General features: G+C 35.3%; 1 protein-coding gene and 1 long non-coding RNA gene across 38 annotated transcripts in view; one reads left to right on the top strand and one right to left on the bottom strand.

Annotated features, from left to right (window-relative positions):
• The window catches only part of Nrxn3 (neurexin 3), a 1,521,272-nt gene that overhangs the window by 1,451,174 nt on the left and 43,711 nt on the right, over nucleotides 1-26,387 (top strand). For 20 of the 37 annotated variants that reach the window (XM_074067424.1, XM_074067420.1, XM_074067422.1 and 17 more), the window contains one exon: nucleotides 16,035-16,122. In XM_074067424.1, the coding sequence (XP_073923525.1) occupies nucleotides 16,035-16,122 (88 nt within the window). The remainder of the gene's footprint in view (nucleotides 1-16,034; nucleotides 16,123-26,387) is intronic. The other 17 variants (XR_012446073.1, XR_012446074.1, XM_074067437.1 and 14 more) reach the window with 1 other exon arrangement.
• Nucleotides 15,813-17,620, bottom strand: LOC141421512 (uncharacterized). Its single transcript, XR_012446075.1, has 3 exons — nucleotides 17,354-17,620; nucleotides 17,216-17,275; nucleotides 15,813-16,148 (listed from the first exon to the last, which is right to left on the bottom strand). It is a non-coding gene; the product is annotated as an uncharacterized lncRNA (long non-coding RNA).

Here is a 26,387-nt window from a genome sequence, read left to right as displayed (position 1 = left end):
CATACATTTATGGCCTTTGCCTATAAGATACTGCTTATGTGGGAAGTTAAAAGTCCAGTCCAATGTGATCCTGGGTATTCAGCCTATGAAGGTATTTAAAACCTAAAGTATATTTATTCTGCATTTAAGAGTGTTTAGAGACTGCTTTGTGTTAATGTGTGCTCTGCGACTAACACCATTTAAACACTATCCCCCTGCATGCATTAATGTGTGCATTGAAGGGAAGAAATGCAAGGGATGATAAACGGTGTTAACTGCACAATGTGCAAGGAAGATTTATCTAAGAAAGAAGTCTAGTGCATTAATGTGAATATTCAAAGATAGATGTTTATCTTAATAGACTCAGAGGTACTTACAAACAGTATAATTGCTGAAGTCATTTTACAGGGCATTAATCCAGAGTGATTATACTTTCTCTTACTTTCCTTTATATAAAGAATTCCACTTAAGAGTATAAGTAAGACAGGACAAGTTTGGCCAAAGAATCAGGTTCCTTTTGGCCTCTACTCAGTCAGAACTGTTGGGAATAATATAAAGCAAAGTGTCTGAATCTCTTTTTTAGGAAAAGACTACTCAAATATTTTAATGGTCCCAATTTCCAGATTAGTACATGATATTTGAATCACTTAAAACCTGTAGTCCCTCAAATAAAGTTTGATTCTCTGATACATGATTATAGAATAGCAATATAAGTGGCTTATGGACTAAAGAGAGTTTTTTTTTTTTTTATAGTATTAGGGTTTGAACTCAAGGCCTCGTGCTCACTAGGCAGGCTCTCTACCACTTGAGCCACACTGCCAGTCCCTTTTTTGTGTGTGGATATTTTCAAGATAGAGTCTAGCAAACTATTTATCCAAGCTGGCTTTGAACCAAGATCCTCCTGATCTCTGCCTCTGGAGTAGGTAGGATTATAGGTGTGAGCCACTGGAACTGGATTTAATGAGATATTTTTTGTCCTGAAAGCAATATGTTCTTCCAATGAAATCTCCATTCTTTTTCTATGTTTTATTTTATTTTTTATTGACAAATAATAATTGTATATATTTATGGGATGCAGCATGATGTTTTGGTACTTGTACAATGTAGAATAACCAAATCAGGGTAATAACATATTCATCACCTCAAATGTTTCTTTCTGGGAAGAACACTTAAAATCAATTCTATACAATATATTATTATTAACTGTAGACACCATGCTGAGTTATAGATCTCCAGGAACCTCTTTCTTCTTATTGAGTTTTTTATACTCTTTGTCAAATCTTCCCTTTCCCCATTCACCTTCTACCAGTCTCTAATAGCCACCACTCTCTACTTCTATGTCTTTTTTAACTTTTTTTTAGATTCCACATATAAGTGAGATCATACCATATTTGTCTTTCTGTGTCTGGCTTATTTCACTTTTCATAATGCTCTCTAGGTCCATCCATGCTAATCATAGTAGCAATTTCTTGCCTTTTAAAGGCTGAATAATGTTTCATCATGTGTGTGTAACACATTGTTTAGGTGTAGATGGGAAATCTCCATCCTTGGCAACCAGCTTGTGAAGATATTTCAGCCCCTCACACCTTCAAAGTGATGTCAACCAGAACTAAAAATCATTCAAAAAGCATGGGAAATGCTTCTCCTACTCCATCCTACAAATTTTAACCTTTAAACCTGACTATGGTTCACCCAATTCTATTTAAATCAATAGACATTTCCTGAGCATGTGCTACCCATGGAATTTTTTTCTGTACACAGAGACTCTGATCAGCACTGCAGTAGAAAGTCCTATGGCTGATTTTAAACCAATAACAAATAGCCGCATAATATTAATAGCACATCACAAAATAGTAACATTTCTGATATCCCTTCCAACCCACACAACAATAGCATGAAGTAGATGTCATTGTCTCAAATTTACAGAAGAGAAAATTAGGGTGCAAAATGCTTATGACTGTTCTGGGGTCCCACCATAAATAAATGACAGAGCTCATGTTTTCTGACACTAAACAAAATACTTTTCCCTTGATATTATAGTTCCTCTACACAAGCTGCCTTCCATCCTTCAAGTAACAATAAAGAATGTTATAAGTCAAAATATAATAAGTGCTTTGATTGAGATTCCAAGAAAATACTGAGTTGATGTGATAAAGGGAGTATTGTATTTGGGGTCAGGAGAAAAGCTGCGTGAAAAGTATTTGGGTTAGATCCTAAAAACAGATATTAGAATTTCACCAGGTATAAATGGAGTGGAGTGCAAATACAGCTGGGTAAGGAGTAGAATCAGCCAAAACAAAAAGTCAAGAACTTAATACACTTGTTCAGAGAATACATTTATTTCATAGTCAGCAGCATGTGGAACCACTTAAAATGGCAGCAGGCACATTGTAATGAAAAACATTGCTCCAAGTTACACTGGAGCCCAGAGGTGAAGGGTCCTAATAGGTTTTTTTTCTTTGTTTCTTCAAGTCTGGATTTTATAAGCAGTGAGATAAATTTGGACCAGAAGAGTGGCACAGGAAAGCAATGTTTTTATCCTAGCAATACTGTCTAGAGGTCACTGAAGAGAATGTGGTAGGCATAGGCAGGGAGTCTGGTTAGGAGATCTCAGAATTCATCTAGAGAAGCAACCAGGGTGAAAAAATGAAAAACAGAGCCACATTTTAGAAATGAGCCTTGGAGGACATAATGTCTGCAAGTGTGGTGTTGAGAAGGGAGGATTTACATGTGACCCTGTGGGTTTGGGCTTGTTCCTGGACAGTGATGACACCATAGACAGGGACAAGGAATGCAGCCACAGGAGGACAGGAGCAACCCATTCTGGGATATGTTGAGTGCAGATGCTTGAAAGATATTTAAAGATGTTTTTCCTTACTAAGCTAAAAATGATTCTGTCTGCTTACTCATGCTCTCTCCTCACTCAGACTCCCATTGGACCACAGAACTGGTTGCTGGTCAGCACTATAATCACCATGATGCTTTTCTCATCAGACTGATATCCAAGTCCCACTCCTGGGTATCATTTAAATGCCACCTGATGACTAATGTACAGCAACACAGAGCTCACTCACATGGGTCTTGGCATCTTCTCTGCTTCCCATTACTCTCTATATATTGCTCTCTTAGATATAATTGACTTTAACTTCTAGTAACAGAAAACTCGACCTGTAGTGACTGAAGAGAGGATACGTTTTCTTATTTAACATGTCTTCTGAGGAGTCAGTGGAGTAGAAAACTGATTAGTCTCATATTATATTAAATTCAATAATACCTGAGTCAGCTTCTCAGTTCTTTCCTGGCCTTTTCCCTTACATTTGCCACCTTGGTCACCACCAGATGGCTGTTGCAGCTCCAGCTATCCCATTCAAAACCCAAGGGAAGAGAGAAAGCAGCTGGATCAAGTCTTCCTCTTTGGCATACATACTTCCTTATTCATCATCTCTTTGTCCAGATCTATGACTTCTGGTTGCAAAGGAGGTGTGCTTAAGATGGTCACATTGCCAGCCTTAGGAAGGAGGAAGGAGGAATGGATATTAACTCTGTAATAGTTGTCTTCCTTGCAACACTGTAAACATTTTTGAAGGCTGGGTCCATGTGCCATCAGGTTCAATCTATGTCCTTATTATACCACACCCTTCTTTTCATCTGATACTTTGTTGAGTATATAAAGATCCTGGGTGGAAGGGTTCAAGGAGCCATTCTTGGTCTAGCATGCTAAGCACCTTCTTTTGACTTTTGGTTCCACAGAGCTGCTTTTGGAGTACAGAAGTCTCTGGATATATTGTAGTCAGGCTCTCTCCAGCACCTCTCAAAAAATAGAAAAGAAAGGAAAAGACTAGATGGTGGGAGGAAATCTATGCTGCTGCAAAAATAGAACAGGGCCTGAGTGCATTCTTCAGTAATGAATACATGACAAGAGCTTCTTAAATTATGAATGTAGCTTCTCTTGTTTATTGCCAAGTAATCCTGTTTTATTGATTTCTGTTTATTTCCAATCACCCAGAAAGAGAAACTAAGTTGCTTAGAATTCTTGATCCTTAATAGATTGTCGTTAAAGCTACTCTACCGTATTTAGTTGTTTATTTTTTGCTCAAAGTGATTGAATCAATACATATACAAACAGAACACATTTTCTTTTGCTCCCTATAAGAGTAGGGGAAAATATAGAAAAGCTAAATAAAGATGCTCAGATAAAAAGAAAGGCCTAGCAAATGACATATTGATTTCTTTCAAAGAAGTAGAGTATAAATTAAAAATACTCTTCCAACACAGTTTTTAAAGATGACAAGGGCTCTGCGAAGTTGGTGCTCATTGACTTTCACTTCCTAACAGGGCAGTGTAGAAAAACAGCCCACTTCCCTCACCATCACTGGACTCTTAAGTTCTCAGAGGAAAGTTTGCCAAAAGTAGATGCTAGCCAAGCTTCCATTGGGTGAGCTCTCACTTCTGTTTTTGCCATCTATCATACTACTTCCCTGAATAAGGGTAGTGCATTATTTTGGGTTTTTCTCTTTTTTTAGAAAATTATGTGATCATCATTTGATTTTATAATGGTTGCATTGATATTTCAAATTCTCAAACTTTGAAAGAAGTAGGAATACACAAGAACCATGACCTTATTCTGAGATGTTCTCTACAGTGTTCTTGAACAGTGGTCTAGACTGATAACCAGAGGAATAGGAGTCAAGACATGGGTATTATAAGTGTCATAAGTGTATAGAATGGTAGTTTTGTTCGCAAAGGAACTGAGACAATAAAGATAGTGACCCATAGTCATGAGGCTGGCAGTGAAACACGAGGGACCTGGTTCTGAGAGTATAAAATATTTGTCATAATTTGAGTTTCTAGAAACCAGGACACACTCCTTTGGCCTGTTCAGAAACATTTTGCAGAACTGACCTCAGGGGTAGCTACATAATTAGTGGAAAGCTACATATGTGAAAACTAAGGGTAGTCTTGTTTAAAAATTAGGAAAAAAGAAAACAATAATTAAAAGCACTAAAATACAAAGCTTATTTTTTTTTCTACATTCCCTTTCTCAACTCATTATGTTACTTCTATTTGCTATTTAATGCCATTTTAAGAAAAGAAAAATTAACAATTTAAATTATTAGCATGAGTATTGACATTCACTTTAATATTATGTAATGCTAATTTTAAGAGTAAATTTAAGAGCATTCAACATAAATGTAGACTCACCAAAATAACACAATTCTTATTTTGTAGCTCATAGATGCTAATGCATTTTATTTACATCAGAAGAGTGGAAGCCCTGCCCCAAACCGACTCCCTGGATTTGATTTTATTTTTTCATCCGCACACATTCTAGCAACACTTTTCTACTTCAGCTTACTGATGAATAAGGTTGGACTTAAAGGAAAAAGTGTCTGGATTGCTCTATCTTTCCCTTTCCTTCTATGTCATTACTTTTAGTGTAAGCAATTGGCTAACATGGTAAAGGGAAGTGCTATCTTTCCTTTGCAATTCATGCTTCTTAGACACCACTGTTACTGCTTTCTGAACAACTTCTGTTCAAAGGCAGAGTATGGCCTACTGCAACTCTCAGTGGCCCTACTTAGTAGGTGTAACAGACTTACTTTATAGATAGGATGATGTGGAACTCCAAGACAGGGAAATGTAAAGGTCAGCTCTGGATCTCTAATCACTCTTGTCTAGAAGACAATATCCTCCTCAAGGAGAAATACTGGCGGACAAATTCAAATAACAGTGTTTACTTCCATACATGATGAGTTCATTCTCATGAAGCACCTAGAACCATATGTACATGGGGTGGCCAGGAACAGGAGTGGATATACACATTGCATGTATTTCCTTTGTTTGCAAATATGTCCTATTATCTCATTGAATTCCACTTGCAAAACACAAGTTCAAAGATAAAAGGATTAAGAATTTCAAGACAAAAAGAGTAGAATATTAAACCCAGGGTAGGGTCATTGTAAGCAAAAGAGCCCTGGACTAGCTCAGGAATCTCATTCCTGTGATTATACCTACTGTATTTCCAACACTTTTGACAGTCAATGCATGCCGTTGCTGATGAACTAGAACAGGGAAAAATTGTAGGGGTTGCTATCCTTCAGAAATGAGAAATGAGTAATCTTTTCCTGTCCCACATGGAAATTCTGCTCTCTTTGCTTTTGTAAATTGTTTTGAATCAATACCTAAAATGAGATTATCCATTTAATATTAGTTGCAGCCTGGGAATGAGGAGGTGACTTCTGTAGGGGAAGTAGACCAATATAGTTTCCAAAATTTCTCATTTACCAGAACCAGAAGACACTCTATATTTATTATATAAACCCTAAATTAAGTTAATTGAATTCATTCTCAACTTTCTGTGGGAGGTTGGTATGGTCTTCTAGACGTGAGTAGCTATAGGGATAAATTCTCACTCTAAAGCTGACCTTTGCATTGTGCTGTCTTGGGGTTTCATAGTATATTTTCCAGTTATCCTCATTTTCCCCTCACAGTGCTGACTCAAACTTGCTGGCTGCAAATTTGGCTGAGTCACCTGTAACTCAGTCATTTATTAAGTCTAATTTCAAACATACAAACCTTGCTTAACTGCTGAGATTACTCTAACACCTACATATGTTTTTTCTCACATTATATTACCTGGTACACAGAAAGATATTCTTTGCAGTGTTCAAGAAAAGATCACTCAGTATTTTTAGCCACTGAATTTCAGATTTAATTCATTGCATTTACTTTTTCTGGATAAGTGTTCTGTGCTACCCACTAAATTCTCTCTTTGTTGCTTGCTTGCTGGGCATGAATCTCCATCATGGCCAGATTTCTAAGGCAGTTGTTCTCAACTGATCTCCACACAGGCAGACCTGACAGGTACCTGTGTGCACTGTGTAGTCTTCTCCCTGAAAGTTCATAGATAAAGTGAGTATTTGGCTATTTTAATTCCAAATAATTTTGCTGTTAACTCACCTGTTTCTCTCATGTTCATCTCACATACCTCAGTTAATCATGAGACCAAAGGTTGAGGACTACTGCTACATAATCTGGACCAAAGGGCTACCTTACATCTCTTTTCAGAGTTCCTGGCCAATACCATACTGTCCTTCCAACCCGGCAAGCTCTATCCTGTTCATCATAGCTGCTTGTCTTCACTGATGTTTGTCTCATTATGTCCTCTAAGCTGTGCTTTCATTTTACCAGGAAGGACTATCTTTCCTTGCGTGGTCCAGTCAGGCCACCAAGATAGAGGATCAAAAGAAATACTATCCCATGAGGAAATATAATTCTGTTTTTCTTATTTTACTTTCAAGCACCCAGTCTTCTTCCCTGAACTGTAAGGTAATAAACAGCATGCAATAATGCATGATATCAACATCTTTATCTCAAAAACATCTTGGTGCTGTCCAGGGTGGAAACTTATTCAGGATTTTAGAATATCTAATAACTGATACTGACCCACATCACTGCTTGTGGGTCACATTAGTATTTGCCCTTGGTCACTACCCTTTAAAAATAGGGGCTGTTTTAAATAATAACATTGAAATGAAGAGCTTACTTAGGAAGGAAACTCTACCTCAGGGGAAAAAAGAAGAAAAAGGAGGAGGGTGGAAAAAGGAAGGAAGTATATCAGGTCTTGGAAACTTCAGGTAAATTTTTGGCATCCTCATATTGGTTAGAGTCTACATACTTGAAAAAATCTTGTGGTATAAACCAAGTGTTTGAAGTAGAAATACAGTCGATATTTTTTTCTGCACGAATAAAAAAAGCAGCCATCAAAGACAGAACTTTATGTGTATATAATCAATAGGCACCTGATCTAGATTCCTAGAGATGGTATGAACTGGTGGGTGGTTTTATTTCATTTTATTTTATTTTTTCTGTCTCCTAAATAATACGTAATTTCTCTAGGCCAAGAAATAAATTGAAAGGATTTAGAGGGATTTGCTTATCAGTGGAACACCACGTAGCATTACATTCCTCCTGCTTTTGGGAAGGTACATTGAAGTTTGGTTAATCTTCTGTGGTTCAATACTCCTCTTCCCTCTGTCAGGCTCCCTTGAACAACAGATAGATTAATCCCCTTTCCACCCACTCTCTTCTTCTTCCTCCCTCCCTTCTCTCTTGATCCACCCTTCTCTTTTTTGAACAGATGGAAGAAAAATCTTAAATGTAGAAAGAAAAAAGAAAACAAAATACTGCATCTCACTTATTTATATCATCCCTGAAGACCTCAATGATAGAAATAAAGGACCACAATAGCAGAATATGGCTAAGCTTCACTTGGTTTTTCTACTGTTAATTAAATCTTGAGTCTGCAAAGGGATTTCCTTAAAGGCTAACTCATTAGCAAAAGTTATTATAAATCATGTCATTCTTTATCCTGCTCTTGTATATGCATTGTGGAAAAAAGAAAAAATGAAGATGGGCCAAGTTTCTAGAAAAATATAAGACACCATTTGCTTGGATTCCTGTATAATCTACTGTTTATAATGACAATGGATAAATAATAAATTTTTGTTACAGCGGGTACCCTATATTAACATTAAAGTTTTGTAACAGCTAAATGTTTCACAACTAATCAGTATATTTTTATTTTTCCTGGCTCAAACCTCAATAGTTTATGAACTCCATGAGGACAAGGACTGGGCCTGTCAGTTCCCAGAATGGTAATTGGCACATTAAAGGCAATTAATAAATATTTAAGGAAGAAATAAATAACTAAGTGAGTACATACAATCATGAATAAAATCATATATCAGGAAAATGTTTGGCTTTTAATTCATATTTTTTAGTGAGCTCTGTTATAATTAATTAATTTTAGTTAGGCTGGTTGCAATATCTTACTTGACAAGTGATTATATCTGGGAGTGGATAGACCAAATAGGCAATAATACCTTAAAAAAGAAACAGGCCACAAGCCCTGGAAGACAGTGTTAAAATTCACATAGTATCATTTCAGTCAAACCCTTTAGACACAGAGAGGTAGGATGCAAGTGATAGCATCTTAACCAGACTAGAACTTTGTGTGTTGATCTCCCTCGTTCAGGATCATCCTCGTGCTATGCACCCATCTTCCACACTTATAAGCTAAAATCATTTTTTGTCTCATTTTACCATAATAATTTCAATTGCTTCTATTGAAGATGACTACACAGGGCATGTTAATCAGAATATAATGAGGACATAGATATCACATCTACATAAGCTTACTCTGTTCTAAGGTTCTTTCTCTATTGGGTTTGAGTTGGATGAAATATTGGGAATAGAAGAGAGAAGGTGATAAAAGTTTCTAATAAGTTTGCCTAAGCTCTAGGACATTTTTAAATCTTTTATTTAATATAAAAGTCATCCAGGTTTGTGTGTGTGTGTGTGTGTGTTAAGATTGAAGACCATGTGATGGCAATAATTTAGCAAAGAAAATACTAGGAAATACATTTAAAATCAGAAGGTGAAATTTTTAAAAATCTTAGTCTAGGTTTGCCTAGATCAGTGGGCTGTGGGTAATTAAAAAGTATCTCCAAGCATCCTTATTTAAATAGCATGTGAATGTTCATAGGAAAGCTAGATGGAATTCTCCATACTCTGAGATACTTAAATTACCAACTTTATCACAGAAAGGAAGTGCAGAGGGAAAAGATCTAAAACACCAAGTGTTTGAAGGAATTTAGCATGGAGCAGCTGCAGAGCTGTATGGTTATTTTCTGTGGGACTTCAGAATATTTATGGGCCTTCTCTTTTCCTTTTTCACTGTAAGAAAGGAGATCATCATTCTTGAGTGTGTTATTTATAATTTCATAAAGCTGTTCTGTGGCAGGACTTATTTTATCTCATGCTTAATCTTTCAAATAATCATGCTTCCAAGGAACTAAGTGGAGAAAAGAATGATTAGGCTGGTACCAGTATAAGATAAAGGGCTAAAGGTTAGAATTTAAAGTCACAGAAGGCAATTGAGGAGCCAGGAGGGTCATGGTGAAACTGTCTTGAATAGTTCTTATCATGGCAATAGTCACTTCTCTCAATACCAAATAATGAATAATAATGAAAGCTTATGCGGAACTATCCCTTTGCTGACATGGTGTAAAGTCTTTCATAATAAACCACTAGAAGCAGAAGAGTATAGAAACAGTAACTCATTGGAGAAAATGAGAAGTCAGGTTTGTGAAGCTAAGAGAATTGGAAAGTAAATAGATCCATAAATTTACCTGGGTAGACAGAAGTTTGAGCTTTCTTCAGTCCTGGTTTTATTCTACAGTAATTTCAATAAGCACTGGTAGGAAAAAAAGAATAAAAATGCAATAAAAAACTTTCAGGGAAAGGAATAAAGAGGGTTCTCACCACAGAGATATTTTATTGAAAGTTATTATAATACCTATCTTTAGTTTTATGAGACCTACTACAGAACCAAGTAATTTCAACATGTGGATTAAACATATGGAATATGTATTTTAAGATAGAGTAGTAAGAATTATTATTTTTAATATAGGACTTGGCTAATATGTAAGGGCAGGAGAATATTTTGCTCCTCTTGAGAAAGCAAAGTGAGGTATTTAATCTGTACTGAGAGCTGTTGCTGTCACTCTTGGGCACAACATTCTGAAACCATGTGTGTCAGCTTCCAAAGGAATGTGATGGATGACAGTGATGGGATGTAGGGAGAGCAAGAGGAAGAGATGTCTGATAGGGCAGGAGATTAAATTCATGCTTGTTAGCTAAGTTTTCCAGAATAAGGTGATAATTCAAGTTTCTGTCACACTGTCATTCCAGAACATGTCTTCACTCCAGTCACCCAGTGTTACTTGTAGGTGTGCAAATAAACTGAGCCGTTTTGTACTTATGACCCTTTGCAACTGCTGATTATTTCAGCTGAAATGCACCCTTATTTCTTCAGTCTTCTGCCCTGACTTTCCACTTCTGTCCCTGATGGATCATTTTCTACTTCCCTTCTGCCTGGGAGATATCTCTACTCTCCTGCTGTTTGTTCCCGTGGCATCTTATGTTAGTTTTGCCATAACACTCAGTTTACTCTGTCATGTTTGCCTGTTTACTTGGCTGTCTCATCAGAGGCTGAATTCCCAGAGCAAAGGAATATTCCATCTACCTCTCTATCTCTCATTACTGCTACAGTGCTTCACACATAGGTGCTAAAGTATGAATGAACAAACGAATGATGAATGAATGAGTAAAGAAAGCATCTTGATGATACAGTCATACGCCATAGATAGTGGAACTAGCAGGCTAGCCAATATCAAGAGTATTTGGTTTGTGGGAAAACATAGATCTTTTATTGTTCCTTAAATAACTTACAAAGAATATTGGTACTTAACATTTGTGGGAACTATGACTTGTAAACACTTTAAGCTTAGCCATTAAGAATTATGAGTGCTTCTGAGGGTCATTGTGAGGAGTAATTTGGAGAAGCTGACACTGAAGGAAGATGTACATTCCCAACATAGGTATACAAGTAGAAGCGTTCTCTAAAGCAATATTGCTAACTTGAGGGAACATAGATGGATGGTTAAATAACAGATGTCCCTACAAATGTTATTGGGAGTTCTGTAAGAGTTAACATGTGTTAAACTGTTTAAAACAAAGTCTGATTGGACAAGTGGTAAATGTGATTAATAGACATGATAATTTGATAGTTTAGGTATCCATTTCTTCATAAGAGTTCTTGCTGCTTTTCTCAGAAACTAAAAATATTTTTGGAAAAGGTTCGTGATTATTGGAAAAAAAACGTACCACTCCCCCCCTCCCCCGCACACACACACAGACCATATGGGTACTAAATTTTATTTAAAAACAAAAGTCCATAGTTCTATTCTATTCATAACAATTGTATTCTGAGTCTTTGTCTATCTTCAGCAGTACTTCACACCTCACTGGCCATGGGAACCAATCATCAAAGAACTGTGCCTTTTCTTTCAAAATCTTGCATTTGTTTATATCTGAGGAAAGACACAGACAGGAAAACAAACAAATAAAAATTCCTGCTAAATGCCCTGGGTTTTCTGAGAGTAACTTTCAGTCAAATTGCTACTACTTTAGAATATGATGGTAAGCTGCTCATCTCATCCAAAAGCATTGGTTTGTAATCTTTTTGGCTTTTCTAGATGTCAGGGATAGTAGTAGATAAAAAAAATCTTGTATGTAGCAATCCTAATACTGAATCTCAGTATAAATCAAACCTTGATGCTCCTGCAGAACAGGTTTTCCTAAACTACCCAGGCCTGGCCAGTATTGAGTGCCAGTGTCTCTAAGAATACATGGCTTTCTGTGTTGACCAACGAGGGATTGTGATGTTTGTTAACTGTTTTGGGAATTTCCTGTAGTTGAGGCTTTCAATGGTGATGAGGTTGAGGGACATAAAGGAAGGGATTAAATCATGCTAGACCTTCACAGATTGGCTACATCCCTCCAGCACCATTGGAAACAGATCCTCTTCCATTGACTTCTTGAAGTTCCCTATATTTTTTTTAACCCGTCCTTATAAAAGGTGAAACCAGAAATGATGTGTGTGTCCCATAAAATGGAAGTGATGAATTATCAGCAATGATAGTTCTAATAGGAGATGAATCTTAAAAGATACAGTGCATAGATAGGTACTAAGTTACCATATTAGGAGTGGCTACCAGGCTTAGAATCATGGTGTCTGATTGACTGATTGATGATTTAGTTGTTTAGTGAATTGGCTCACATCATTTTCCTCCCAGTGCAAATAGGGAGCTGGGTTTGCAAGTGTGCTCTGTCTAGGTTCAGGCCTGCTCTTACAGCCAGACTGACACCCATTTAACCTTCTTTGAGTCTAGGCACCACTTATAACATTGGGTTCTGTTGCTTAGGAGGACTGCTATATTCATACATATTCATATAGAAGAAAAGCAGAAAAATAAATGTTGTAGAAGTGAGGACAAGACTCAGAAAGTGGAAGAACAAGTGTATAGGATCTGCAGTGGGGTTAGGAGCACATTCTTGGGATAGAACTAGAGAGTGGGATTGAGGACAATGTCACCCAAACTATAGAAACTTATGTAATATGAAGGAGGCTGGAGGATACTGAGAGGGAAATAGTAAATTTCCTTTTAACCCAGGAGTTAACTGCTTTTTCTGAAAAAAAAAATTGATTTTTTGACTCATTAAAAACAAAGATGTCTCCCTTAGAATAAGTTGTTCTATTAATATTAGGTCAATGTATATTTTTTGTTTCTATTGGGGTTGCACGTTGTTTTCGTGAATTTGCTCAATGGACTTTTTATATGATATTTTCTGGCCTTGGTTATGGAGAGAAGCTTGTGGAATTTTATTTTCATTCAGTGCTAGGAACCCAAGCCCCTGCAAGGGTCATTCTGCAAGGTCCTTATACACAAGTCACTAAGAGTTAATTTCAAACTGAATATATTTTATAGTTGTAATCTTAAATTCTTTTTCATGTCCACACCCTATGAAGTTTCTCAGCATTTTTTTTCCTAATTGCCCTTTGTCCATAAGTTTTTTATCATTTGATTAATTTTTTCCCTTTATTATTGTGATGAGTGAAGGTACATTGTGGCATTTACGCTGGTTATTACAATGTATGAAATACGTCATGCATGAATTTACACCCTCAACCATTCTCCCTCATTCCCCCTCCCCCAACTCCTGGAGTATTTTCATCAGGTATGATTTTTACATTTACTTATATATGTACACATTTTATTGCACCATATTCACCCTCCTACTCCTTTCCCCACCCCCTCCCCCCTCCCACTGATGTCAGCCCTTCCCCCCACCCTAAGGACTTGTTTAATACCAAAGATATACCATATATTCATTTATACACCTCTAATCAACAGAACAGATTAGAAGGTCACAAACCATTGCAATATCTGTCTCCTTGTCAACCCAAACCATTTATTTATGTCTTCAGGGAGCAATGGTCCCCATAGACACCACATGTTTTATAACTGCCAGTCAATGATTGTGGCCTTCCAAAATGGCATTCCCCTCCTATAATTGCCTTCTCTATTTGTACAGCTTACATTTATTCCCTTATTGTCTTTTTGCCCTAAGTTACTGGAAGTGGGCTTGTTTAGGGCCCCCTAACAGTGAGAAATGCCAAAGGAACATACTTATTATTTCCTATGCACAAATGATGCCCCAGGCTACAACTACCAGCTTCAGCTGCTGGGACTGAAACACATAATTCAGTAGTACCTAATTAAAAAAAAATGTGTTTTTTAAAATTTCGTTTTCTACTAACCTTAAGAAAAAGCAGGATATGAAGTATCTTCTTGTCAGATACAGAATAATGTGGTTTAAGGCACCTGTCCACCACTGCCAATGAAGTGTAATGAATTACCTAATGTGGTTTTTCTACTGTTCTTTACTATGTTTAGTAATCCCATACTTGGCATGTCTATTTGAAAGAGGAAGTTTCTGGAAATACTAAGGATATAAGTGAACATGTGTATTCATTTGCTAGAGCTTTCATAACAAAGTACCATAGACCAGGTGACTTAAACAGCAGAAATTTATTTCCTTTCAATCTGGAGACTAAATGTCTAAAATCAAGTTGTCAGCAGAGTTGCCTTCTTGTGTGGCCTGTCTCCTTGCTTATAGGTGGCTTTCTTTACTCCAGTCTCCATATGATCTCCCTCCTGTGTTTGTGTCCTAATCTTTTTTAATAGGGACACCACTCATACTAATGACTTCATTTTAACTTAATTAGCTCTATAAGGCTCTCGATGCCGAAATGCAGTCACATTTTGAGGTACAGAGGGCTAGAATTTTAACGTGAATGGAGAGGACATGATTCAATCTATAATACGTAAGACAAGGTAGAAATACAACTATGGTGGGCCACAGACACAGATGTTAACTAACATGCATCTATCAAATCCCCACTATGTTTCTTTATTAGCTGTGTATCCTTCAGTAACAGGTAACCTCTCTGACTTCCTGTCTCTTTAAACATATGATACTCATCCCTGTCTAAAAGGGATTTTAGACATTGTGTCTACAACTAATAACTCTATATACATGTCAATCACACCAACTGGATTGTAGTAATTGTCTGATAGATGGAGAGGCCATTTCTTTATCTTTTCATCTTGAATCTGTATCTAGCCTTCAGTGCATTGGGATCAGCAAGTCAGTTAATATTAGTAACATTAAGACTGGAAAAATGAGTATTTATTGAGCAGCTACAATTTACTGAATACTCAAACACATAGTAGGCCAAAAGCTTGGTTTGGACATAATGTTTATAGATCATTCATCCATTCATCAATCATTCAACAGCGTTTATCCTGTATGCAGTATGTACTGGGTACAAAAATCAGTCTGCTATGATCACAGAAGCCTACTTTGTGCAAGGGTCCTTTTTACTGTCAATACCCATGGTCCTCTGAATTTCCTATGACTCATTGGCATTGAAGAGTTTCTGCAGGACTCAGGAAAAAAAACGGAGTCTCAATTTCCACTGTTGCTGTGGAAATTTGTTCTGCTGTCTTTGGAAAGAGCCTTACCTGTGTCCAGGGGCTGTTGTGCAATATCACTCTGCTGGTCCACATTACTAATTCAGCTAATTGTAGCAATTAAGTAAAGGAATCACTGCTATCAAGAGAAGCCATTATGCTGAGCTGAACAGACTGCATTCTTCGGTGCTCACTAATTATGTTGCCTGTAGAGTGACAACCACCAAATCACACACTTGAGACAGAACACACATGATTTGCATTGAACCCCACTGAAAACCACAGGCACTTCTATGTAGGCCTGACTCTTGTATTGCTCATCCTTTGCAACAGACCTTCTGTTCCTCTGATTCTCAACCCTGAAATGAGTGTCAGGCAACTCAGTGGGATTTTCAGGAATGGGATAGGCTTGAGTCTCCTAGAGCTGCTTTGGGTCCCTCAGCTTCAGAGAAGACCCATGCAGACTATGTGAACTGGAAACAAGAAACAGCAATAATGATGGGAGATAGGACATAGGGACAAATCTTTAATGTCTTTGTCCATTGGTTTACTTATCTTTCTCTGTTTTCTCTCTTCCCCCCAAATCCATCATTTTGCCTTTAATATGAACAGCCAACATCAGATGACCTTGTTTCCTCTGCTGAATGTTCAAGTGATGATGAAGACTTCGTTGAATGTGAGCCAAGTACAGGTAGGTCAGGTCAGTCTTCTTTTGCTTGCTTTCTTCTTTCATTTGCAAAAAACAATACATACATATATGTGACTATACATGTGCTTTACTATATATTATAGTGTGTTAATGTGTATGTTTCCTATATCTATATATGTATAAGCATACATATATAAATATTAATTTATAAACAAAAGCATCAAATCCCATGGAAGGAGTGATAAAATCCTAGGGAATTTTTAAAGTGCCTGAAAGTTAAAGGAAAATCCATAGTCTGCAACCCAACTTTGGGCATCCAGATGCCCAGAGTGACCTCTGGAAAAGCGGTGTGCAGCAGACAGTGGTGGATGAAAGTGGTAGGATGTTAGGGCGTGAAGAAGCCTATATTGGAATGAGAACCAAAAAACATGGACCCAAGTGGAGCCATAAAAATTGATAAATGTTATTTAAACATCATGAATTGTCCTGAGCTGAAGTAGAAAAATAAATAAGTAAAAATAAACCCCATTTTTTTCCATGGAATTTCAACAGCAGTTAGCATGGTATTTATACTAATTTTGTTCATTATATGTCTAGAGTTATGTTGCAGTATAGTGTAGAAAATACAAAATTAGTATTGAACCATGCCATGTCAACAGCTGTGATGCTTCAAAATGTATCGCCTATGCTAAAGTTGAGTGGACTTTGGCAATTGGTAGTCTCAATGTGTTCCCCATTTGGACCCAGATACATTTTGTTGTTTTCTGGTCTTTCTGTATGGTGACCTATATATGATACAATGTCCATCAGGCAATTGTCCTTGATTATTTCCTGTCAACTTTCCCAAGTTGTCTGTTTCAAGACTTACTATAAGTTAAATATTTATATGTGTATAATAGAGAACAGATATCATCGAATTTCTGTGTATGTTTAGTAAAATTAAAAGTCTGAATTGGATCAGGATGTTATTTCTAGGGCTGAAAGAAACCAATAAAATGTTGTAATTAATTCTTTGGCTTGCTTTACATTTTTCCTCTTAAAAAATAAATCAAGTCTTTAAACATTGTCTTTTACTAATTTTAGAGAAGTTTAAGCTTCACACAAAAAAAGAATATATCAAAAATAAAAACCTTTCATTTCTTACCTCCAAAGGACTGAGATTTCAAATTTCATTGAAGTTTGACTGCTTCATTTCTTGCAAGTGCTTTTGGATACAGGAAGTTCTGTGAGTTTCTACCCTTAGCATTACACAGGGACATACCAATAATATGTTGACACTTACCACCCTGGAGTGTGATTTGTTCCTTTGGGAGCTTAGCTAAATGAAAGAAAAGTAAATGAGATCATGTTAGTCAGGGTTTTTTTTAGGAGGGGGGGCAGTTATTGGATATTAATCATGAGCACCAAGGTTTTGTTCAAAAGTTAATTTATTTACTCATTTATTCAATAAATATTCCTGAGCACTCAGGCAAGATCCAATATATCTCTATATTCAGTTCCTTCCTGTTCTAATACTTTTCATAAATGAGCTGTCATAAAGTAGAATAAAGAGATTTGCTGTGTAAATTACCTCTCCAACATAATTCAGTTCAACAAATACTTTTTGAGGACCAACTGCATATGCTGGGCATGTGCTACATAATAAGGACTCAGATATAAATATGACATAATCCTCAAGACACATGTTAAATTAACTTTTTCTGACCAATAGTTTAAACTACCTAGATTTTAATTAGGATTGTCTATGTATCCTTCTCTGATTTTCTTCCATTCTTAGCAGTGATGTTTGTATATACAGCAATGTTTATTAAGTCTTATATTTAATTATAGTTAGTACAAGATGGAAATAGATATTCCTACTGATATGGAGAGAAGAGGTTTGCCCTGGAATTTGATTAATCCTGATGATGGTTATCTGCTTAGTGCCATAAACCCTCCTTTGGATTACCTGGTAACTATCTCCATAGCCTTTGCATTTTCCAAAAATAAAAGTAATTAAAGTTAGAAACATTACAAGTTTCTGGTGTGAAGTTTATACAGTCTAAAGAGAACTCATTCACTGCCTGTAGAATAATGGATGAACAATGGTGACATTCATATAACTTTGATATGAATTGTGAATCCTGAAATTCTATATGAACATTGAGATTAAAAGTCTGGTTTTAAACATCCTAATTTGCTGCCTCAGTTTCTAAAATTTTATTCTTTTCCAAACCTAAGACTTGGTAGAAATACACTAAATTTGGCTAATCACCCAGGCCTCTTTCTATCATATTTAACTATTACCTGTCCTTTCTCACTCTCTTAGCAAGTTTATTATTTTCTACCTGTTTTATTTATGAGGCATTTTACTTTCACAAGTTATTTCCTGATTAATTTAGGTCCATTTGAAGCTATCATATTTCTAAAATTTGGGAGAATAAGCATATGCTCTAATTCAAGAACTTTTTTTTTTTTTCAAATCAGTATCCAGTTTTAGTGAAATAGTTTTTCTAATTCCAAATGGATTTTGATGCTTCTGGCTTTGAGTCACATGTAAATACTTGCCTTTCACACTTCTGTAGGACCCACTTTGGCACTTAGGGGCCACCATAGTCCTACCATGTTACGGACAAGTTACATATTTTAGAATTTGAGTTAATAGTAATCTAGAAACCTTGAAAATTCAATGAATGTGTATTTTTCCTGTAAATGAGTGAAAAAAAATCTCAAACCATGAGAAAAAGGCATAGAGTTAAACACATTTGAGATTTGGTGAATGAATTAGTTTTGCTCTGAAAACATCTCATAGTCTTAAAATTGGAGACCATTTTCCTAACTCTAACTTCATCTCCCCTTAAATAGCTAAAATAAAACCTTGAGTTAATTGTTTAAAATATCTGATTTCATACAAATAAACATTGTTCTAACAAAACCTACATTTTTCAACAAAAAGAAATGTTGTTCTGTATTTTTCCCTATCCCTTCTTTTCCTAGTAATTAAATCCTTATATGTCACAGATGTAATTGCATTTTTCTGAATATTTGCTTTATGAACCCAGTATTGAGTCTTTATAAACTAAAATCATATTAAAACCATCTGTACCAAATGAAAATATCCAAAAGAATATTTGAACTTCTAACTTATAAATTAGAATTTCAACTTTTAATTTATAAGCAAGGATTGTATTCCCAACAAAAGAGGTATTTATTTAATATTTTAGATCTTTTCTATGCATACAAACCCCTTCTTTCCCAACTGCACTTCTACTGACACTGAACTGTATAGTAACTCACATTTCTTTGTCCTCCTTTCCTCTTTGAATCTAAGGAGAAAAAGAGATGAGCTTCAGAGGCTTCAAATGGCCACTAGGGAATGGAATTCCCTCATAAGATCATGGAAGCCAAATAGCTATGAAGTACATTCACATGTGTGATCTAAAATGTAGGAATGGGTTAGGAAAATTAGAGAAACTGATGAAATTTGTTTTCCATTTCTTCCCTCTCCCTCTGCTTTTATTCCTAAAGTTTCCACCTTTTGAAATAGAAATAACACCAAAACAAATGTATTCCTAGATTAGCTTTTGTAAAATTAGAAATTGTCACCTTTTTTTAGATTTTATATATTTACAGTCTTAAGTTCCTAAAAGTCTTGGTAGCAGTGGTAATAGATTTTTAAAAAAAACAAAGAAAAAGAAATACCTTTTACAGCTGAGAGATGAACGTGGCATTACTTAACAACAATATTGATTCATCCAGCCATTTTCCAGAGATATATTTTCCTGGTTGTTAATTAACCAGTGTTTTTGGCCTTCACTTTTGTTTGTCCTTTGATCAAATCTCAAGGGATATCATTTCCACCAGAGGGCAGACAGTGAAAAGAAGCTAAGATGAAACAGTTCCATGCATCAATAGGGCTATGCTGAACAATTTTCATAGGGTTCAATGTTTCAACTAATGGTAGTAATAGGAAATCAAAAAATCATTATTATTCCCGGAGTTGTTCTCAGACGTTTCATCTGAAGTCCTCATATTTGTATTCAGTGTCATTGCTACCTTGTTCCTCTTTGTTAGCCTATTATAATGCCCAACCTGAACTGAGTGTGAGATATAAGTTTAGCATAATACTAAAAGCATGTCTATGTTTGTGTTTTCTAGGTAGAAATAGTTCTCTATCTTTATCAATTTGAGATGCCGCAAGAAAGTATTTATAATAGGAAAACCTGGCTCTAAGTTGTTCAAAACTCACCAAACCATTAGAGATTTTCTTTGCTGGAACACAGTAGAAAATACAGGTGAAACATTAAGAAAATAATAATTTTCTAATGAAAGACAAGAGGAATACAGCCTTATTAACTGGAATCTATAGATGACAAAAACATAAATGAGCTAATGTTTGTAATCTTTTTGATTTGTAGAAATATATTTTGTCATTAATGTTTCCAGCAAGTTTGAAGAGTTAACAACTTACATATTTTTATTACAAAGAAGTGAATTTTTATTTAATAATTTATGCATTTAATTTTAGAAAGACTTTTCTAAAAGGAAACTCAGAACTGATAGGACCATGTTTAAATTTTATTAGTCAAGTGACTATTCAGTAAGTAGCAAAACACTAAGTGCCTAAGTAAAGTGCCATCGGAATGCTTGCATATCAGCATCCAGAATTTCACCGTTAAGAGCTCAAATCCATTTAAAAACACTATAAGTAAACAGAAAATGAAAGTTATCTGAGACAAATATGTTAGCTTTAGTAAAAAGAATGTAAAATTATTGAGTTTACTTAATCATTATTGACTATAGATATTAGTCATGTCTGCATTTGAGCTATAATAAATATCCAACATATGCAAAAGAAAACAACACATACTTAGGTTTATGGTAAATCCTATGAATTTTTGAATTTCTTTCACTGACCTATAAATTAATGAGTATGTTCACAGGACAGTGGTTCCCAATTTAATTGTATAGTTTCTCACTTCAATCATGAATTCACTGAGTAAGTTGTATCACATTTTTATAACACAACCCCGCCCCAACCCAAGTTCATTTTTAAGTCATTGTGGGGTATCTTTTAAACCTTACTTGTGAAATACTTTGAAAATTGGAGTAAGAATAGAAATATATATATAGGAAAGATCTACTAGATAGCTATTTCATTTAGACAATTGATAGATCAGGAATAAAGCATATAACATATATAGTCCATGCATTGACTGGTATTATGGATTTCATAACAAAAATAACAAATTTAATAACAAAAATTATAAAAATTTAAAAATTCTTCCATTGCCCAAGATTTGAGGGAATGTTGGAGGACAGGGAAGTAATGAGATCACTGTTTAATTGTAACAATTTCTATTTGGAAGTTTAATTAGCCATTTATTTATATAACATTTTTATGGGACTACTTTGTGTAGGCACTGGAATGGGTGCTGAGAAGACAACAATATATAAGACCAGACTTCTTCCAGGAGTTCAAAGTCTATTAGGAAAGGCAGATATAAAATTAAAAGGACTAAAAGGACAGAAGGGAAAGGAAGTGAAGAAACAATGTGGATAATGAATGGAAATGCCCAGGTTATTATCAGCACCTGAGGGAGAGTTCTCTGATATAGTGGAAAGCATACCCCTTCCAGGACAGGCAAGAAGAAATCACAAAAGATAATGTCAACTTGTGACAAACTGAATTAACTCCAAAGAGCATTCTTCTTTCTTAGTTTAGTGACTGGAAATTTTTCATTTATTATGACTGAAAAATTAGTATAGTCTAGTGATAAACTTGAATATAAATCACAGATATGATTGAGGTTAGGGCTTTTTTAGGTAATAGGGTAATGTTAAAGGGAGAATTTCAAGCCAAACTCATGAGAACTTCCTGATTTCAAATGCCAATGCAAGTAGAAGAGAAGAAATGAAATTGATGAAATCATTAAGCAAGCCCCTTCCCCAAATAATACATAAATAAATAAAGAGGGACTGGGTTTTAAGGGAGAAGTTTTTATGGGTTTTCTTTCTATTATTTTTGTTCTGTATTTGTAATTTTGTAAGTTCTAAGTATATGGGTACTGTGTGTATACATATATAAAGAATATGTGTGTAGACTAAATACATAGTGCCTATTACTTCATATATATATATATGTAGACACAGTATAAATGATGTTAGATTACTGCAAGCAGAGATTAACAGCCCCTGCCATCAGTCCTGTGTTTACACAGAAATTCACACATCATTCTTAACCAGCATCAGCCAACATAGACAAGCATGATATTGTTTTAACTTGACAAAAAAAGCATGCTAATTTTTATTTAGATTTAGTTTTCTTCTTTATCATAATTACAGTGGTGATTCCATAATTCAGTTGTCCTTGGGAAGGGTGGAAAGAAAAAATTATACAGATATATCTATCTGTATATGCACATCCTGTGTGTGTGTATATATATATATATATATAAATAGATATATATATCTTGTATATATTTGAAGAACATTTTCTGTCGTTTCACCTCATCTTGTGCCGCATGAATTTTTGGTGTTCAATTTACTTTGTTTCATTTTAATTCATATTTAGTATTTTAACCATTATGGCTATTTTTAACTCATTGCTATACCTTGTGAATAATTATAATCGTCATTTTTAAATGCTGAGAGATTTATAGATATACAAATCAAACAAGGCAACAAAATCTTTTCTTGCCATCCTAATCTTGATTTCCTCCCCTTCCAGCACATCACTTCAGTGTTTATCTCAAAACAAAACAAATCCCAACAAAATCCAAGAAAGTTGTGTACAAAAGAATGAAATATTGTGTTTTCCCTTCCTCTTCTATCCATATCTTTCCTTTTAATTTCCTTTCTTTTCCCTTTTTATTTTCCCCCATATCTGCACAGGACACTTGCCTTTACTTTTTCTTTTATGACAAGGTAATTAATTAAAAGGTGAATAAATGAGCTAGGAAAAATAGCAATAAAAAAATTCAGTAACAACAAACAGAAACACATCCCTCTCCACAAATTTCAGATGGCATAAAAAGAATTTTTTGCAGAAACAGAACATATGTTACAGCTTTTATTTCTGGACAAGCACAGGTTCATTGTGTGGCATGCAGTGACAGTTTTGTAGCTACCCAACTAACCATGGCCTCCATCACCAGTGCATGGGCTGTGATGATACCATCCTGTGTTTCATCCAAATGACACATCAAGGCTAACCCATCAAGTTCAATGTATGCGTTGTGGGGATAACTTTCTTTTGTAGTTATAATTTCATGGGTTCTTGTCTTTGTTTTTATTTTCATTGGATCACAGCAGCTGTATGGTTTTGTTCTTGTATTTTCTTTCCTTGGCACAACAGTCAAGCATGTGTGTCTCTTGCCTGGCACATCTGTCTTGTCATCTTGTCTGAGTCCACTGTCATGGTGTTGTTCTGTGATTCTGTTCTCTGTTTGTAATATGTGGTTTGAAATCCTCTGCCCTTATTTCTCACTGCCCTATTGTCTCTACTCTTAACCTTACCCCTAGGGAACTTCACAAAGAAGCAATACGAATTTTCAGTCAAATTGTATGGCTGATAACTGTTGTTTACACCTGGAAGTCATAAATTGTACTTTTTCCTGACTAACAAGGCAAAACTTACAGTGGGAAACTACTAATTATAATGTTCAAATGACAATAAGAAACCCTTGTTGATTTCTTTGGCATGATTTAATTGGCTTACTGTTTAAGGGACTTCATAGAGGAGCTAATTTCCAGAGTTTTTTCCTAAGTTTTTAACCTTCTAGTTAGAACCTTTTCTTCAGAGACAAATCAACAGAAGATTGTTTTTAGAAAATGATAGTGGAGGAACATCATCATTTCTGCTGAGCAGAGCAATGCCTGTTCCTAAAGTGGTGGACAACTTGTGGAAATCTGCATATTTTATTATAAATTTCATTTATGCTTATGTATTTTAATATGAAATATAAATGTGTTCAGAAAGGCATATAAAAGAAAGGAAAAAAGCTTTTTAAGTCATTGGTTCCACCTCATGCATATTTTGAGGTAAGACTATCTTTTTGATTCACTAATATGTATTTTATTTTTTAAATCATGGAAGAATTAGAGAACCAACACTTTGACTTGAACTTAAGTTATTTATTTTCTCATTCCAAAAAAGATGACATATACAAGAGCATTAGTCCTAAGAGTAGAGTAAATTTCTTGAGACAAAAGGAGAAGAAAATGCCCCTTTTTCTTATCCCATTGCTGGATTATGCCTGTGATTACCCAGGTAACTTGTTGCATTATTTGGAAAGATTTGGGTTGTCGAATTAATACTGACAATATAAAAATCACCCTTTGTAACAGCTTCACCTCCTTACTCATAAGGGTTGAGCAAGGGAACATGAAAGGCTTAAAATGGGTAGTAGGTATTAGATTAATATAGATTTTCTTGGGATTAAAAAATTCATATTATTAGTCTGGAGAAAAGCACATAGTTTTCTGATGAGATGTTTAGGCCATGTCAGAGTAGCTGCTTATTTCTCTCAAGGGTAAGAGAGGGAAAAGGCAAAGCAAGAGAAAATGAATATATTCTGTGAAGCTAAGCAAAAATTTTTAATGAAAGAAAGGAGGGAGGCAGGAAAGGAGGAAGAGAGAGAAGGATGGAAAAGTGGAAGCAAGAGAGGGAGGGAAGGAGGGAGGGAGGGAAAGGAAGGAAGGAAGACTGATTATGAATCAGGTACAGTAGCTTGCTTATAAATGTTTTTAAACTAGCGCACATGCATGCACTCACACAGAACACTACTTTTTAGAGTTTGTCAATATCTGTCATACAAAATATTTCTGCCAATATTATAGCAATAAGTTCAGAATTGGGTAGTGTGGCTAACTAGCATATTATATAGTTTTTTTCATACAAACAGGATAGATATCAATAACTTCCAGAGCATAGATACTAGTAAATACAGTAAGATAATTAGGGAGTGATCTTTTGAAGTTTTTACCTTTTTTTTAATATCATCAATAAGCAACTTTTTGTGCTTCAATTTTCAATAATATTTTGCCTTAACAACTACTTTGCAAAATTCTTAAAAATGTAGACATCAGCTCTTATACATTGGCTCTAGCACATCACTGGCCCACTGTTTTGAAAATACTGCTGGATATTTTACTTAACTATCATTTTAACTCATTTTGAGGTAAATATTATTGTGGCCATTTTAGCTTGAGAAAATTAGGTTCAGTTTGCTTTTCCAAGATCACATACATGCACATAAGTAGCAGAGATAATAAGATTCAAACTTAAATCTGTTTGGAAGTGAATACATTTTCTTTCTATTGCAATATACAAGAAGAATCAGCCTTACCCACTCATGAAAGCACCAAGTTTTGGAATCACCATGTACTCCTCTCTGGAACTTACCTTGAGTAGCACTTCCTTCCTGCCCTAAAGCAAACATTTTATCCATGCTTTAGAAGCATAGATAAAAGGGAGTTTAAATAAACTGTGGTTGTGTCCTTAGCCAAATGAAGACTATGAGACAGAGCTAGGACTCTTCACATTCTGTAGGTAAATGCCACAAACGTTACACGTGTATCTTCATAAGGATTTGTGCTTTGAATAATTTGTTGTCAAGTGAGTTGCCAAATCCTAATTCCTTTTTACTGTGAACCAAATATTTCTTAGATTCTCAAATTCTATTTTTTGAGCTTCAGAATGATTACAAGAAATGAATTTCTTAGCAGATAATTGTAATCTACAGCATGGTTCTATTTCTCAGTTGTTATGTTTCTGTAGCTTTTAAAATATAATGAATTTTATCTAGTTACAGTATTCAGTGCATGTTAATTAAGCAACTGAACAGTGAAATATGTCAATGCCCTTTGCTTTCACGTTTTCTCATAGAGTAAACTCGTATATTAACATTTAAAACAGCATGAGAATCATTGTATTGAAGAAAATGTCTGCAGGTTTTAAAAAGATCATTTTATGGCTGGATACTTAGTCATTGCTTTGTGAAAGAGCTTAAGAGATCTGGGAATTAAAAAGGAAAGTGTTGGGGTTTTTCAGCCCTTCTAATTTAGCAAGATGAATTGGCTGATCAGGTTTCTGATAGTACAATATTTTACCTTAATTTGGTATGAGATTTAGTTGCCCCTGTGGTCAACTTTCAATGACAGCTTTATAATACTTCCCTAACTTTTAATAAACTACATTTATACCCACGTGTTCTGCCATGGATTCTTCCATGTGGGACACAAAGAATTTGGAAATCTTCTGATCAGAGACTGCACCATTGCCATTATCACTATTATTATTTCCACTTTAAAGATGAACAAATTAAGGCACAGTA

This window comes from Castor canadensis, chromosome 3, assembly GCF_047511655.1.
Source record: "Castor canadensis chromosome 3, mCasCan1.hap1v2, whole genome shotgun sequence".
NCBI classification, from domain to species: Eukaryota; Metazoa; Chordata; class Mammalia; order Rodentia; family Castoridae; genus Castor; species Castor canadensis.
This window is presented reverse-complemented; position numbering and strand designations above follow the sequence as displayed.